The sequence below is a fragment of the Lithobates pipiens genome, unplaced genomic scaffold, assembly GCF_037356315.1.
Source record: "Lithobates pipiens isolate NorthernLeopardFrog02 unplaced genomic scaffold, aLitPip1_a1.2 Scaffold_27, whole genome shotgun sequence".
Lineage (NCBI taxonomy): Eukaryota > Metazoa > Chordata > Amphibia > Anura > Ranidae > Lithobates > Lithobates pipiens.
Window position 1 is genome coordinate 45,758,335 of NW_027507788.1, and position 15,965 is coordinate 45,774,299.

Here is a 15,965-nt window from a genome sequence, read left to right on the forward strand (position 1 = left end):
GTAATATTTTAGCCAAGCAAACTTGGACAGGGTTATCAGCTGGAACTAGAATAAGGCAAAACCTCCTAAAAAAATATAGCATTCACCCATAGTCAATATTCTGGGTGCCATACATAAAGATCTATGTACTGATCAAAGAATCAAACAGATTTATTGCCAGGTCCCAATGGCAGTTAAGACCCCTCCAACTGCCATTTATCTTCTATGACTATCACTGACAGTTCAGCTCACCTATTTAACAGTTATTAACCAAGCGGGTCAACTGACATGAGAAACGCATTGACCTTACCTTGATCTGGCCAAAGGGTGATAACACTACTCTGTGCAGAATAAATAACGTTCTTATAAAAAGACATGAAAAAATAACTGATCTACCCAGCAGGATCAACTGGTAAAAAAAAACAAAAAAAAAAACAAGTTAAATGAGGACTCGGAAAAACAAGAACTGCTATTTTAATGCTAAAAACAGACTGCACTAAATATCTTAATATCCAATTAAACATGTTGGCAAGACTTTTATTCCCAGTCTCAGAGGTGCCTTCACATATATTTAAGAATAAGGGGCAAATACAAATATTTCATATGTAATCCTGCACAAATATAATTTTTTTAGACTGAACATTTAGACTCTTACATAAGCCCAATCATTATCTTTTCTTTTTATATTAGATTGGTGAAATACGAGTATAACAATCCAAAAAAGGACATAGACTTGAATTTCATATAAAAAAAAGGTATATTTTATTTTAGAAATAATACATCAACACATTTCAAGGATGTTGCACCCCCTCCATCAGGCTTAAAAATAATATAATAGGACATCTCTATAAGAAACAGAATTGTTAACATGACACTAAACAATATCCTTATTTTCTAAAATAATCTATACCCATCCACTAGCTATCTTTGTTTTTTTTTTTATTAAATATCTTTATATAGCTTTTGACTGTGTTTTTCTGCCTGCTTGTAATGTCCTCTATGAGCTCCGGAACCTCTCCTTTGCTCTTATTTGTAAGGAACAAGCAATGTTTGTTGTGGTCATGTGCACTGTTCTAAAGCGCACTACAAATCCCGTAGCTCATCTTGGGGGTGAGCAAGAGAGGGTGGCTATGTTCCTACATACAGTGGGGCCATGAGGAAGGACTACAGCCACATAGCCTCCCTCTAAGCCCTTGTACACACGGTTGGACATTCTGACAACCAAATCCATTGGATTTTGTCCAACAGATTTTGTCCGAAACTGTTGCATACACACGGTCGGACAAAGTTGTTGGAAAATCCCATTGTACATAACGTGATGACGTTATTTCGTTACGACGGGACTACGTTCAGGCTAGTAGCCAATAGCTTTGGTCTAGGAATTTGATCTGAGCATGCGTGGCACTTTGTCCGTTGGAGTAGGCTACACATGATCGGAGTATGTCCGATCAGAGCATTTTGTCGGAAAATTTTACGGACAAGTTGGAAAACTTGGTCCATCGGATACTCTGACGGAAACAGTCCGATGGAGACCACACACAGTCGGATTATCCGACAAAACGGTCCCATAGGACACATTCTGTCGGAATCTCCGACCGTGTGTACAAGGGCTAACAGGAAGCTGGATTTCAAAAACAAAGGAATTTGGAGATTTGGAAGGAGCTGATAGCAATAGAAGGTACTTTTTTTGAATTTAAGAACACATACTTGAATTTTTTGAACTAGAGTTTCCTATCACTTTACAGCTAAAAAGTTTTGTGAAAAAAAGTTTTCACCTATAGCTGCAGTCACTTACCTATAATTAAGTATGCCAAACATTGTGCAGTCTGTTGCTTTGTACAAATCTTCTCTGCGGGGTGCCTGGTCCTCTTTCTGGCACTGGAATTCCAGCGCGGTAGGGGTTAATAGGTTCGGGTCTTCAGCTGAACTGAAACCAAGGTGATCTGATTGGGACTTGCCCCCTCCTCTGCTCTCCATATAAAAGGCAATGCATTGTTTGCACATAATATAATAAATTCTCTGAATTTTGGAGAATTGGATGAATGACAAGAATCTCTTCCCCATTCAGAGATTATGCTACGTTCAGTGCACAATACATGATCTTTCCCCAATAAATTAAAAGGAGGAAAAAGGGGGTGGGTGCCCAAGGAAACATCCTGAATGCAGTTCAACCCAAATGGGTATTAACCCCTGCCAGAAGTTTAGAGCCAGAAAGAGGACTGGACACCCTGCAGAGAGGATTTTTACTTCAAATAGCAGCCTTACGATGTGGGACGTGCTTCATTACAGGTAAGTGATGGGACTGCAGCTATAGGGGAAAAAATATATTTTTGACTTAACTTCAACTTTAAACAAGTAGTGTAACAAGGGCAAAGTTGTTCCACACATTGTAGAGGCAGTCCAGAAAATCACAGCAGATTGATAAATAGTACTTTTCAATAACGTAACATTAAAAAAAGCTTGTTCACATATATATACACACACACTCACACATATACATACATATACATTATTTTTTTTGCAGCTTTGGATGGGTGGCATGGCTAAAAATCACCTGACCCATGAACCCAATACACATTCTGCTGTTTGATTATGTGTGTACAATTAATGTGATCCACAGTAACGAATAAGGAAACTCATAGTAACATTTAGAAGGATCTGAAGAAGTTAAGAAGTCTTCTACTTGTAGAAGGTTCTGGTTAGCTAAGCTGTTTGACAGCCTGTATATCTTCCAGAACATCTGTGTCAGGTGTGGAAATCCTAGGAAAAGATCATATGCAACATTAGAATACAAAAATCCAATAGTATTGCTCCAGCCGAAAGTTATTTTTTTTCTTTGCTGGACTTCAACAGCTGTATTTACTGTAAAATCCATAAAGGAGCATGTGTTAGTCTGTTGGTGTTTGCAGCAATACAAAATGCATTGCTCACTGCAGATGCTTTTAATTTGCCAGGATTGTCATCCTTTGCTAAATCAAATTACATACCACATACATACAGACTGTACATAAAGAGGAAAATGTCTCCTGCTTTGAAGAATGCAGAGCATACTTTACTTGCTATGCGTTTGCTCTGGATAATTGATCCAGAAGGTGCAGATGGCAAAAAAAAAAAAAAAGCACATCCCATTGGACCATGGCGGATTGCTTTTCATAGAGCAGTGCCTAACTGGATCTGTGAATACCACGCCACAACTGTGAGTCTAGTGTTTGGCTCGTGGTATGGCCCTGTTCACTTGAACACTTCATGTTTGATGGTGGTACTGCCAGCTGTGCATGGCAGGGAGATCATTTTGCAGTGCATGAAGCAAAGCTTTGCAGCATGTCTTTTTTTTTCCTGGAGTTGCACTTTAAGTTAATATTCACACAGTATGACCAGACGTTTGATCTTAGAATAAAGATGTAGATAATGAATCATGCCTTGAAGTCAGTTACTGTTATTATATGATGTTAACATTATCCAAAACACCTGCAACAGTGGCTCTGTTGGTAAACCCTTGTCTCAGCGCTGATTAAATTGCTAGGAAATCAATATAGATGTCTTGTAGTGCTTTCTTAACCACAGTCCGGGCTGCAGCAGGAGACTGCAGCAAAAGATGTAAACCTCAGACACTTCATAATGCTAATTAAATAACTGCACCAAAAAGTATTAAAACAAACTTGCTTAGTGAGCCGTTAGTAAAAAAAAAATAAAAGAAGAAATTAGCGAAATGAGAAGAGCGATAAGAAAAATGTATAAATAAACAAACTGAATAGTCAGTTTTTTTTAATGCATATTAAGCCAACTAAATATGCACTGCATTTCTAATAGGACATAAACCCCCATTAGGAGAGCTTCTAAACATATGGTAATATGTAAACTGAGCTTGGTCCCTGAATGCTGATCCAATGCAAACCTGACTGCAACACCAGCTGTAGTAAGTATGTTGGTTTTCAGCCAGGACTGGATGCACCATTAGGCACAGTAGGCATATGCCTATAGGAGCCAGAGGCTACGTGCAAGAGGATTCACTGAACACCTGTGCATCCTCATGCTTGTACGGGAAAACATGGCCCTCGCACAGGTGTACACTTAAGTTTGCCTGTGTAAACAAGGCCATACAATAACATACAGACATACAGTGCCTTGCGAAAGTATTCGGCCCCCTTGAACTTTTCAACCTTTTTCCAGATTTCAGGCTTCAAACAAAGATATAAAATGTTTATTTTTTGTGAAGAATCACCAACAAGTGGCACACAATTGTGAAGTGGAACGAAATCTATTGGATTTTTGAAACTTTTTTAACTAATAAAAAAATGAAAATTGGGGCGTGCAAAATTATTCGGCCCCCTTGCGTTAATACTTTGTAGAGCCACCTTTTGCTGCGATTACAGCTGCAAGTCGCTTGCGGTATGTCTCTATCAGTTTTGCACATCGAGAGACTGAAATTCTTGCCCATTCTTCCTTGCAAAACAGCTCGAGCTCAGTGAGGTTGGATGGAGAGCGTTTGTGAACAGCAGTTTTCAGCTCTTTCCACAGATTCTCGATTGGATTTAGGTCTGGACTTTGACTTAGCCATTCTAACACCTGGATACGTTTATTTGTGAACCATTCCTTTGTAGATTTTGCTGTATGTTTGGGATCATTGTCTTGTTGGAAAATAAATCTCCATCCCAGTTTCAGGTCTTTTGCAGACTCCAACAGGTTTGCATTCCAGAATGGTCCTGTATTTGGCTGCTTCCATCTTCCCCTCAGTTTTAACCATCTTCCCTGTCCCTGCTGAAGAAAAGCAGGCCCAAACCATGATGCTGCCACCACCATGTTTGACAGTGGGGATGGTGTGTTGAGGGTGATGAGCTGTGTTGCTTTTACGCCAAACATATCGTTTTGCATTGTGGGCAAAAAGTTCGATTTTGGTTTCATCTGACCAGAGCACCTTCTTCCACATGTTTGGTGTGTCTTCCAGGTGGCTTGTGGCAAACTTTAGACGAGACTTTTTATGGATATCTTTGAGAAATGGCTTTCTTCTTGCCACTCTTCCATAAAGGCCAGATTTGTGCAGTGTACGACTGATTGTTGTAGTTCTCTGCAGTTCATCCAAAGTGATCATGGGCCTCTTGGCTGCATCTCTGATCAGTCTTCTCCTTGTCTGAGCTGAAAGTTTAGAGGGACGGCCAGGTCTTGGTAGATTTGCAGTGGTCTGATACTCCTTCCATTTCAAAATGATCGCTTGGACAGTGCTCCTTGGGATGTTTAAAGCTTGGGAAATCTTTTTGTATCCAAATCCGGCTTTAAACTTCTCCACAACAGTATTACGGACCTGCCTGGTGTGTTCCTTGGTCTTCATGATGCTCTCTGCGCTTTCAACAGAACCCTGAGACTATCACAGAGCAGGTGCATTAATACAGAGACTTGATTACACACAGGTGGATTCTATTTATCACCATCAGTCATTTAGGACAACATTGGATCATTCAGAGATCCTCGCTGAACTTCTGGAGTGAGTTTGCTGCACTGAAAGTAAAAGGGGCCGAATAATTTTGCACGCACCACTTTTCAGTTTTTTATTTGCTAAAAAAAGTTTAAATTATCCAATAGATTTCATTCCACTTCACAATTGTGTCCCACTTGTTGGCGATTCTTCACAAAAAATGTATATTTTATATCTTTATGTTTGAAGCCTGAAATGTGGCAAAAGGTTGAAAAGTTCAAGGGGGCCGAATACTTTCGCAAGGCACTGTACATAAATACAGGCAGCTGACAGGCTGGGAGAGGCATTTATGACAGAGGGCAGCATGTATAGGGAGGGGGATAGTGTAAAAAAGTAATGGGAGCAGTGCGTACAGAAGAAAAAGAGGGTCAGTGTAGAGAGAGAGGCAGTGTGTAGAGAGGGCAGGACCGGTGTGTACAGGGGATGAATTTAAAGGGGTTGTGGCAGTGACCATCCCCCCAGCCCCGCCGTTTTACTTACATGAGCCCCGTAATTGCCACGCTGGAGACGTGCTGTCCCTCTCTGCACGTGGTCCCGGCTCTTGATTGGATAGATAGCAGTGCAGCCTAAAACGCGGGTGCCGGGCAGGGCCGAGTCTGGCATTCGTGTCTATGGACGCAAATGCTGGACTCAGGAGCACGCCCGCAAGGTAACCCCCCAGGAGAGCGCTTCTCCTACGAGGTTATCTGAAGTGAGGAGGGCCGCGAGAGCCGCTGGGGAACTGAGAATTTGAGGATCGGGGCTACACTGCGCAAAACGAGCCTTTGCAATCACTTTAATTTGAGATAATTTCAGACTAAAAAGCCTACCCAGGTTGCCATATTTTTGTTCTTCAAAACTTTTTTATATTGTTTGGATATTTGTGTTGCTTAGTCTTTTATTAATGCCATGTTTTCTTATTTTTAAAATAGATTTTATTGAAAGTACAGTATATATTACTGTGCTAAAATGTTAGGAGTGTTAATAGTTTATTTTTATCAATTAACAAAATGGAGAAGAAAAATCCCAACAAAATCAATATTTGGTGTTACCACTCTTCCTTTAAAACAGCATCAATTCTTCTAGGTACACTTGCACACAGTTTTTTTAAAGAAAGAAATCTGCTGCCATTTTTCTGCACCCGGCGACGGCGGCGACAGAAGAACCGAAGAGGGGGACAAGACCCCCGAAGTCGGGAGAAGAGGCCGGCGGCGAGGAAGAAAGCCGGACTCCTCCGCTAGCAAAAGAGCTACAAGAAGATAGCGGAGGAGTCCGGCAAGAAGACCCCCGAAGACGGAAGACCCCCGGAGTTGTGCAATAAAGTATTTTATCTCGTGTGTTGTGTTTTTTTTTGTACTTTTATTTTACAGGTGAATGGGTAGGGGTACATTGTACCCCATACTCATTCACATAGGGTGGGGGGCCGGTATCCGGGGGCCCCCTTATTAAAGGGGGCTCCCGGATTCCGATAAGCCCCCCGCCCGCAGACCCCGACAACCAACGACCAGGGTTGTCGGGAAGAGGCCCTTGTCCTCATCAACATGGGGACAAGGTGCTTTGGGGTGGGGGGGCCGCGCGGCCCCCCCTTCCCCAAGGCACCCCCCATGTTGAGGGCACACGGCCTGGTACGGTTTAGGAGGGGGGCGCTCGCTCGCCCCCCTTTCCTGGCCGGCCGGGTAGCGTGCTCGGACAAGGGTCTGTTGTGGACTTGGGGGGGACCCCCACACCGATTTTTTGCGGCGTTGGGGTTCCCTTTTAAGTCCATACCAGGCGGCGGGGTCTCCTTCGCGGGCCCCGCCTACCTGGAGACGCGCTCGAAATGAGCGGACTTTCCTCCGCGTGTATGGGCGAGTCCGTTCATTTCAAAAGTAGGGTGGATAGTATGGCGGACTTAGTACGCCGTATTAGTCCGCTCAAAAAGTGGTGTGTGTGGTCAAGTCCGTTCATTCGAAAGTATGACGGACTGTCCGTCGGATTGTATGACGGACTAAGTAGGCCATACAGTCCGCCCGTGTGTACGCGGCTTGAGATTCCTGAAAACCCTCCTCTTTAGAGAAGCTTATCCTACCCACACCTAACAACTATATTTTCATTTTCTCCATCTTATCATCCCTCACAGCTATTAACTTTTTGTTCCACTTAACCATCCCTTCTAGATTGTGAGCTCTAACGAGCAGAGCCCTCTGATTCTTATTATTGAAATGTATTGTAACTGTACTGTCTGCCCTCATGTTGTAAAGCGCTGCCCAAACGGTTAGCGCTATATAAATCCTGTATAATATACATATATATATACATATATATATATATATATATATATATATATTTTTTTTTATTACTGTAGCGGATGACATTTTGGATTTTCGCATGTAAATTTAGATTTTGCCTCAGAACACTAGTCTGGCCAGGTTGTGTTTGGAAGTTCTGCCTGGTCATGTGAACGGTGAGGTGCACATGACAGGCCAGAGCCAGGCCTGGTTGGATGTTTAAGTATTAGCCTTCTCTGAACCAATCAGTGGGAGTGCCGGGGCCTGCTGAGGAGTCTGGGAAGGAGTTTTTAAGAGGTGTGGGTCACGTGTTCAGAAGAAAGAAGTTTGTGAGACCCGTGTGGTCTGTTCTGGTTCCAGGACTGGGGTAGCCCGTGAGGGGTCCTGGTCACAGGGTGTTTGACACCCCGCAACATGTTCCTGTTGTAGGCCCTGATAGACCTGCCTGGTCTGGGGTAGGGATCCGTCTGTTCCCGAGTCTCGGACCCGGCTGGTCCGAGGCACAGTTACTGTGGGAGGATTCAAGATGTCCGGATGTGCTCTCGGCTTGGAGAGGCACCACAGCTCGTGGAAGTGACTGGGGGAGGACTCTTCGGAGGAGGGTCGGCAAGAGGCATCCTGGGAAGTGCCTGGTTACTGAGTTGGGAAGGACATTGACAAATTCACGCTTTTCCAGTACCATTGAGGAGACGGGAAACGTTCCAGGTACTGAGGAAAAGGTTCCTGTTCACCTTTAGTTACAACTCGTCCACGTTCACAGGACTGTTTCAAGTTTTGAGTCAATCGCTGACTGCCATGATCTCTGGCTAGAGATCTGTTCAGCCTTGAGATACCCAGCTGCAAGTGGCTACTCTCTGGGTGGAATTGGAGACTTTGCTAGGCCGCAGTTCAAGGTGCCTGAGTTCTTCACCCGTGCCCTCTGTTCCCACAAGAGACTGTGTTATTGGATGCTATTGCTGCAAAATAAAACCTTTGTTAAAGGACTTCATCTGTGTCAGTGTTCAAGTCGTTGGGTATCAACCCTGGGAACCACTAGATGTGGAAGAGCAGGCCGAGAGAAGATAACTGGTAAGCCCAACAAATCAAGGCCGCCTAGCAAGGGTGGTGGCCGCTACATTACTTTACAGCATTTCTTCAAACTTACCTAAAGCTTTTGCACAGTACTGTATATATTTAATTCTATCAACTATTTATACTTGAATTCTTTAGAGAAGGTGCATAAAATTGGGAGGGGCACCAGTGCATTACTTTGCTCAGGGGCCCATGAAAGTCCACAGATCTGGGTTACCATGGACAAGTTGGTTTGGAGCTTAGACCAGACTTCCTTTTCCTTAGTTGCCAAATGCAGAGGTGCTGGGCAGGAAAAGAAAAAGACACGCTGCTTGAGGAGGAAGGGGTTAAATGACCCTCTCCTTTGTGCTGCATGGGCAAAGGAAAGGTTCACTTTAAATTTACCTTAAAACTAAATCTGTAACACCTAAAACACACAAAAAAAAAATCTTAGGGCTCATTCACATTGTCACAGTTTAGTGTTTTTTTTTCTTTTATTATTTTTACAATTTAACCTTTACATTTTTATTTATTACAATTCTTTTTATTTTATTTTATTATTAGCCCTGTTGGGGGGTGGCTTTGATGAGATATCAGGGGTCTAAACAGACCCCTGAGATCTTTCTTTTGAAACAGGTAAGGGACTGAGGACACAAACTCCCCAGCCCCTTTCTCTGCAGCCTCAGCTGCACTGAAGATGAATGAACAGGAAACAGAGGCTCCTCTTCATTCATAAACTGAAGCATCATAAACACAGTGATTACTGACTCTGTGCATTCAGAAAAGGAAGGAACCAGTAAATGAGGAGCCGGAGGAGCACACGGAGGACACCGGGAGCCAGTGGAGGACACGTGAAGCTGGGGGAGGACACAGGGGACAGCTGGGGGTGATCGGTGCAGTGGTGGGGGCAGTTATAAGCACCAAGCTCACTGTATAGTTTTCAATAAAGCAGCTGACATCGGAAACATAGGAGGAGAAGCGGCTGTTGGCTGCTTTATTGAAAATTATACAGGGAGATTGGTGTTTGTAACTGCCCCCACCACCGCACCGATCATCTTTGAGGCTGCCCGGTCCCCTCTGCTATGCTTAGGATGCTAGGCCCGGTACAACAGTGCCAGCTGTACTGGCCTATCAGCGGCCCTGCCGGGAGGTATCAGATTAAGTATTGGAGCATTTGCATGAGTACAAGTACTCATGAAAATGCTCTATATCAGCACCGATACTGATGCTAGTATCGGTATCAGTGCACTCCTAGTATAAATACATAAGGGATCCATATAGTAATCACAGAGGACAAGGGGGCACGCTCTACAGTTACAGGAAAATATATTTACTCTCCAAATAAAAAAGGCTTCTTCATAGCAAGATTAGGAATAGACTCACTCAAGAGCTGGTTCTGGACAGCTCAGTGGATTGTTGTAAAAAGGCCTGGATATTTTCCTAAATGTACATACCATAACTGGATACTAAAAATCATAGGTAAAATTGATCCATGGAATATCCAATTGCCTCTTGGGGAAGGAATCTTTCCCCCCACTGGTGCAAATTGGATCATGTTTTTTTTTTTGCCTTCCTCTGGATCAACTGTGGGTATAGGATTGTGTATATGGAGGTTTTATATTTGTGTGCGTGTGTCTTTTTTCAACCAGTTTAACTATGGAACTATATGTAACTTACCTTGGCTCTTCTTCTGCAATTACTGGTCTATGGCCAAGAGATACAAGTTCTTTCTAAAATATAGAGCAATGTGTGCATTAGAGCAGTTGGTATACTGAAAATTTCACAGCAAAACATTGGATAACAAATCAAAATAAAGGAGAACTGTGTGAAAAACAAACATTTATACTCACCTCCAAGCTGCAACATCAGCCCGATTCTGCACCTGTCTCCCACTGCTTTAAGCTCAAAAACTGATAGATCACATGACTGTTGATTTCTTGGTTTCCCCGGAGCAGAGAGTTGTGACTGTCAGTCACTGATCTCCACTCTGCCCCTCCAGTGCTCACTGGAGTGCCGGGATGGAAAGGGGACAAGAGCAGCTGGTTTAGGCTCTCAGACACACCCTGAGAGCTGAAGCCAGCTGTCAATCAGGGCTCCTTCCGGAGCTTGGAGAGGATCTATGACACATTAGCCTACTGTCTTGGCTGTTTGGGTCACAGGATATAAAAACGTAAGTGCACTCCTGTGACCCAGAAGAGAAGAATGGCCACAAAACTTTGGCCATACTTCTCTTGCGAATTTGCAGCTAAGAGAGTTTTTATAACAATGAAACTGCTCAATGTCAAGAAAATAACTTTTCATGGTCAATTTTTGTATGGTGGCAATAGAAAAGATAGACAGGGTTATATCCCCAATTTGCTTGTTGCACAACATTTAGATCTTTGAAGATAACACAGATATTTGTGGTTTCAGTTAATGCTGTTGATCCTAAATTTGAATGGCGATATGGGAAGCAGGCTCAGGCCACTCAAAACACAGGCGACAGACACCATGCTTGAACTGTAGCTGTCAGTGTCAGATCACATTTTTAAAATGGCAAGCAATCTTCTGACTAAGCGCCACTAATGGTGCAAAACGCATCAGTATCATCTGTACCTGTTCCTCTGTTGGTGTATGGACTAAGTTTTATCAATAAAGGCATTCATTATATCGGAGTGCGGCTGTCCTACTTGATTTCTCTTGTTATCTTTAATGAGCCAGCACCCTCCATCTTCTGAAACACAAGGATGGTGTGAACACAGGTCCATCAGCTGGAGTGGTAATCCTTTTGTACTTGTGCTATGTGATTTGGCCTCCGGTAACACCTGTAATACCTGGCTTATCCTGCCTGGCTATGCCCTCAACCCTGTAAACTGACCACGATAATCAGGGCTGCTGAGCCCTGACACCGTGGTCAGTTTAGGTGCCTCTGTCATCTGCAGCCTGCTATCTACAGCTCTCCTTTCTGCTCCTGTGTCCTTCACCCCCTCCCTTTTCTCCCTGTCAGCTCTGTGTGCCGCCCCTCCTAGATGTCATGTGTATATAGCTATATACACACACACAACATCCAGGCACTTGAAAGAAGACAATACTATTCCCCAAAAAAGGCCCCTGATGTCCAGCTGCACATGTGTCCGAGTCTGACAGTCTTGTGGATAAATCAGGCACAGGCAGGCATCATGCATTGGCATAGGAACTAGGAACCTGGAACATGGAGTCAGGGTGTGGCTGTGCGGAACAGAGGGCGGGCAGCAAGAGAAGAGAATGTCTGGGGTTTGCAGCGCCAGGCCAGCGTTTACCTTCAATGGCGCCGCTCATCTCCGAATCCACCGCACGCACACACCGGAAAGTGACAAAAATAGCACTGCCCACTGTCCTCTCCTCTGGTCTCTGTCGCACCAATTCTAGCCAGTTACAATAGGCACACTGACAAATCACAGTAGAGTGGGGGTGTTTGCGAGCGCATTGCGTGCGCCCCAATCACACCCTAAACATGGGAAAATCAGCTTCCCAGCCTGCAATCAGCTGACCACTGTGTGGCCGGTGCCTGGTCACTTTTAAAGCAACAATTTAAAAAAAAAATTTAACACCTTGGGGGCGATGCCCGTGTGCCCCCTATGGACAGGCCGCTACTGTTCACTGGCGAGCTCCAAGACACCACCAAAATGCTTTTATACAGACATAAAATTATCCAAACTATTAAAGACAACTCCATTATAAGAGCATTTTGATATTTTAAAGCAGACAGGAAAACAAGCAGACTGTACAGTCTGAAATGCATTTATTTGTCTTGAATTTGATATTCTACTGGATCTATTGTACTCAGAGTGCTTACTGTAAGTCTGTGTGTCCAGAAGATGAAACTCCAATCTACTGCCAACAAAGGACCTTCAGGGAGGGGGGAAACCTTACAATTTTTTAACACTTTTTTAACACTTAAAATCAGACGTATGCAGCTAAAACTACTCTTGTACACACAGAAATTAAATATTTTCTAGTTATAAATATTTGCCATGAAAGCCATGGATCTATATTATGCGGTTGATTTGCTAAAGTCAAATAGTCTGTACATTTCGCAAGCGAAGTTGCGCTCATTTTCCTCCAGAGCTTAGTGAATGTGGTAAAGTTCTGATAGCCATCATCCAATCATGTGCAAGCAAAAATGCTGCTTTTAAAATTTCCCTTGAATCTGAATTCTTTACAAAGCTTTGCCACATTCATGATGCATCGCATTCTGCACAGGCTATCTGCCTTTAGTAAATCAACCCTATGATGGACCGCCTGGCACCCCATCTGGACACTTTCTCCAAACAGTGCCTCCTGTCCTCCAGACCCTTTCAGCAGACCGAGAGGTAATACCGGTCCTTTACCCCAAGCATCATACACAGACAAAATGTTGAGGTAAAAGCCAAAGGAATGGCTCTTTATTTAAACCCAGACACTTACTTTATACCCCCAGGAGGACATTCCCCTCTAGGGGGAGTGCCGTGTCTTGGCCTAGACCAAAAAGGCCCAGGCCTAGGGCGGCACTTTGTGAGGGGCAGAAAAAAAGCCCCCCCTCCTCCTGAGTCAGCCCATTCTCTTCCACGGTTGCTAGCTGCAGCACAAGTGTAAGGACCATTCTTCCCACTGACCATCACACTAATGCAGTGCTCGACAAAACCCGGTCGCCAGGTCGCATTGGCGACTAGAATCAGCGACCTTGCGCCTGGGGCAGCATAGCTGGGGGTATCCCGTCTCCGTGGACCCCCCCCCGCGCGATCGCGTCGGGCCGCGTGATCGCATCGGGCCGCGCCGCAGGCGGCCGGTAATTGAGCCCCCGGCTTTGAGGCCTTCTGTGATCCTATGGTTCCTTCTGGAATCTGGCGCCCTCTTGTGGTGGCCATTGGAATTACAACCAACAATGCTAATGGGCCAGTCTTTCTCCATCCCTTTACTTAGAACCCCTAAACAAAACAAAAAAATAAATAAAATAAAATAAATAAATATATATATATATATTATATTAATATAAATATATATATATATATATATATATATATATATATATATATAATATATAATATTTTTTTTTTTTATTATTTATTCTAACACCCTAGAGAGTAAAATGGTGGTCGTTGCAATACTGTCTGTCACACCATATTTGCACAGCGGACTTACAAGCGCACTTCTTTTGGGGAAAATTTTTTTATTTAATAAAAAAAAAAGACAACAGTAAAGTTAGCCCAATTTTTTTTTTTTTTATATTGTGAAAGATAATGTTACGCCGAGTAAATCGATACCCAACATGTCACGCTTCAAAATTGCGCCCGCTCATGGAATGGCGACAAACTTTTACCCTTTAAAATCTCCATAGGCGACGTTTAAAAAATTCTTCAGGTTGCACGTTTTGAGTTACAGAGGAGGTCTGGGGATAGAATTATTGCTCTCACTCTACCGATCGCAGCGATACCTCACATGTGTGGTTTGAACACCGCTTTCATATATGCGTTCGCTTCTGCACGCAAGCTTGGCAAGACAGGGCGCATTTAAAACAATTTTTTTTTCTTATCTTAACTTTTATTTTTATTTTTTTCACTGTTCTTTAAAAAAAAAAAAAAAAAATGTGTGTCACTTTTATTCCTATTACAAGGAATGTAAAAATCCCTTGTAATAGAAAAAAGCATGACAGGTCCTCTTTTATATATGAGATCTGGGGTCAGAGAGACCTCACATCTCATATTTACACTAAAATGCAATTTAAAAATGTCCCTCTAAGAGCTATGGGCAATGACTTGGAGACAGGTGGGGGCTGGGGGCTATCTTCCCCTCACTCGTCTCCATGTCAGGCCAGGGACAGGTCCAGATCGCCGTCACGGACCTGGCTCCTAACTTTTTTAGCTGGCTCCTAGATTCCAAGCAAATTTGTCAACCCCTGCACTAATGTATCATGAGTTGTAGATTTCTATTTTTTAGCAGGGGTTCTCCAAGACTGGAGAACTATTTCAAGGGTTCCTCTGTGTTGAAAAGGTTGAGAAAGGCTGGATTAGAGGTTGAACTGAGCTCTTTTCCATGCTCTGACCGAGAGGAAGAAAAAATAACCTCTATGGGCCATAATCAGTGGGTTGAAGACAAGCCCCAAGTCCCTTCCAAAAGCTCCTGGCCCGTTTGGGTTTGTCACAAACCCCTATGTGTTTTTTACTTGTCCTATTTTATATTCATTGCTTATGCATTTTCCCCAACATGTATGAACTGGAAAAAAAATTTTGGCAGGTTTACGTTAATTCTTAATGGTGCTCCAAACATGGACAGCTGTGCGCTTACTGCAAAAAAAAAAAAAAAAAGTGCAATTGCACAAAAATTTGTGATGTGTTTGCAGGCGTGAATTGGGTCTAAAGGGAAACGAATGACAGAGTAGCTTTTGGGTGGAACCGCAGTGTGCAGTGATGAGATGCAGACTTTCAACACACCCAACCTCTAAAAGAAAGCAAAGATTTTTTTTTTTACTGGTGGTGGTAGTAGGTATTATTTTTAAAGAGGAGGCTTTTTTTATTTTATTTTATTTTTTTTTATTTTTTTAGCACAGTCACTTTAAACAAAAAAAAAAATTAGTTTGTGAAAAAGAGTATTAACGTCTGTGCTGTGTTTACAAACAGCTTGCATCGATCAGCAGCAAACTGCTCCAGCAAGCAAAAGCTCATGCAGTAATTACAGCTGCAGCAGCTCTGCAATGGGATAACCTACAATGTATTATTAATACCCAATTTAAAAAGGGATCAATAAGGATTAGGATGGCAGACTGAGAATGGCAGTGCAATGGGTTCATAAATCACTGGCAGGAGCTGAAACAGCAGTGGCAGTTTGATGTACAACATTTCACGTTGCTATCCTGCAGTACCATTATATGAAGAGCCTCCAGCCATCAGCCTGCTAAACATCCTTCAGGCACTGCCTTATAATTAATGAGAGCTCAGTAAGCAATCAAATTACATTAACTGGACATGTTTCAGCCAGACATTTATATTCATGGTATATTTACTTATATATTTTCAGCAAAAAAAAAAAATAAAAATGTGGACACTTATCAAATTGTCATTAGATACAAATGCGCTTTAAACACTTCAGCCCCGGAGCATTTGGCTAGCCAAAGACCAGAGCGTTTTTTTGCGATTCGGCACTGCGTCGTTGTAACTGACAATTGCGCGGTCGTGCGACGTGGCACCCAAACAAAATTTACGTTCTTTTTTCCACACAAATACAGC

The 15,965-nt window shown here is 43.0% G+C and overlaps 1 protein-coding gene across 1 annotated transcript in view; it reads right to left on the reverse strand.

Annotated features, from left to right (window-relative positions):
• Positions 1 to 717: 717 nt before the first annotated feature.
• Positions 718 to 15,965, reverse strand: part of HOATZ (HOATZ cilia and flagella associated protein) — an 89,376-nt gene continuing 74,128 nt past the window's right edge. The window contains exons 5-6 of the mRNA XM_077456939.1: positions 10,423 to 10,475; positions 718 to 2,739 (exon numbers count right to left, since the gene is read on the reverse strand). Coding sequence (XP_077313065.1) covers positions 2,679 to 2,739; positions 10,423 to 10,475 — 114 coding nt within the window. The 3' untranslated portion in view covers positions 718 to 2,678. The remainder of the gene's footprint in view (positions 2,740 to 10,422; positions 10,476 to 15,965) is intronic.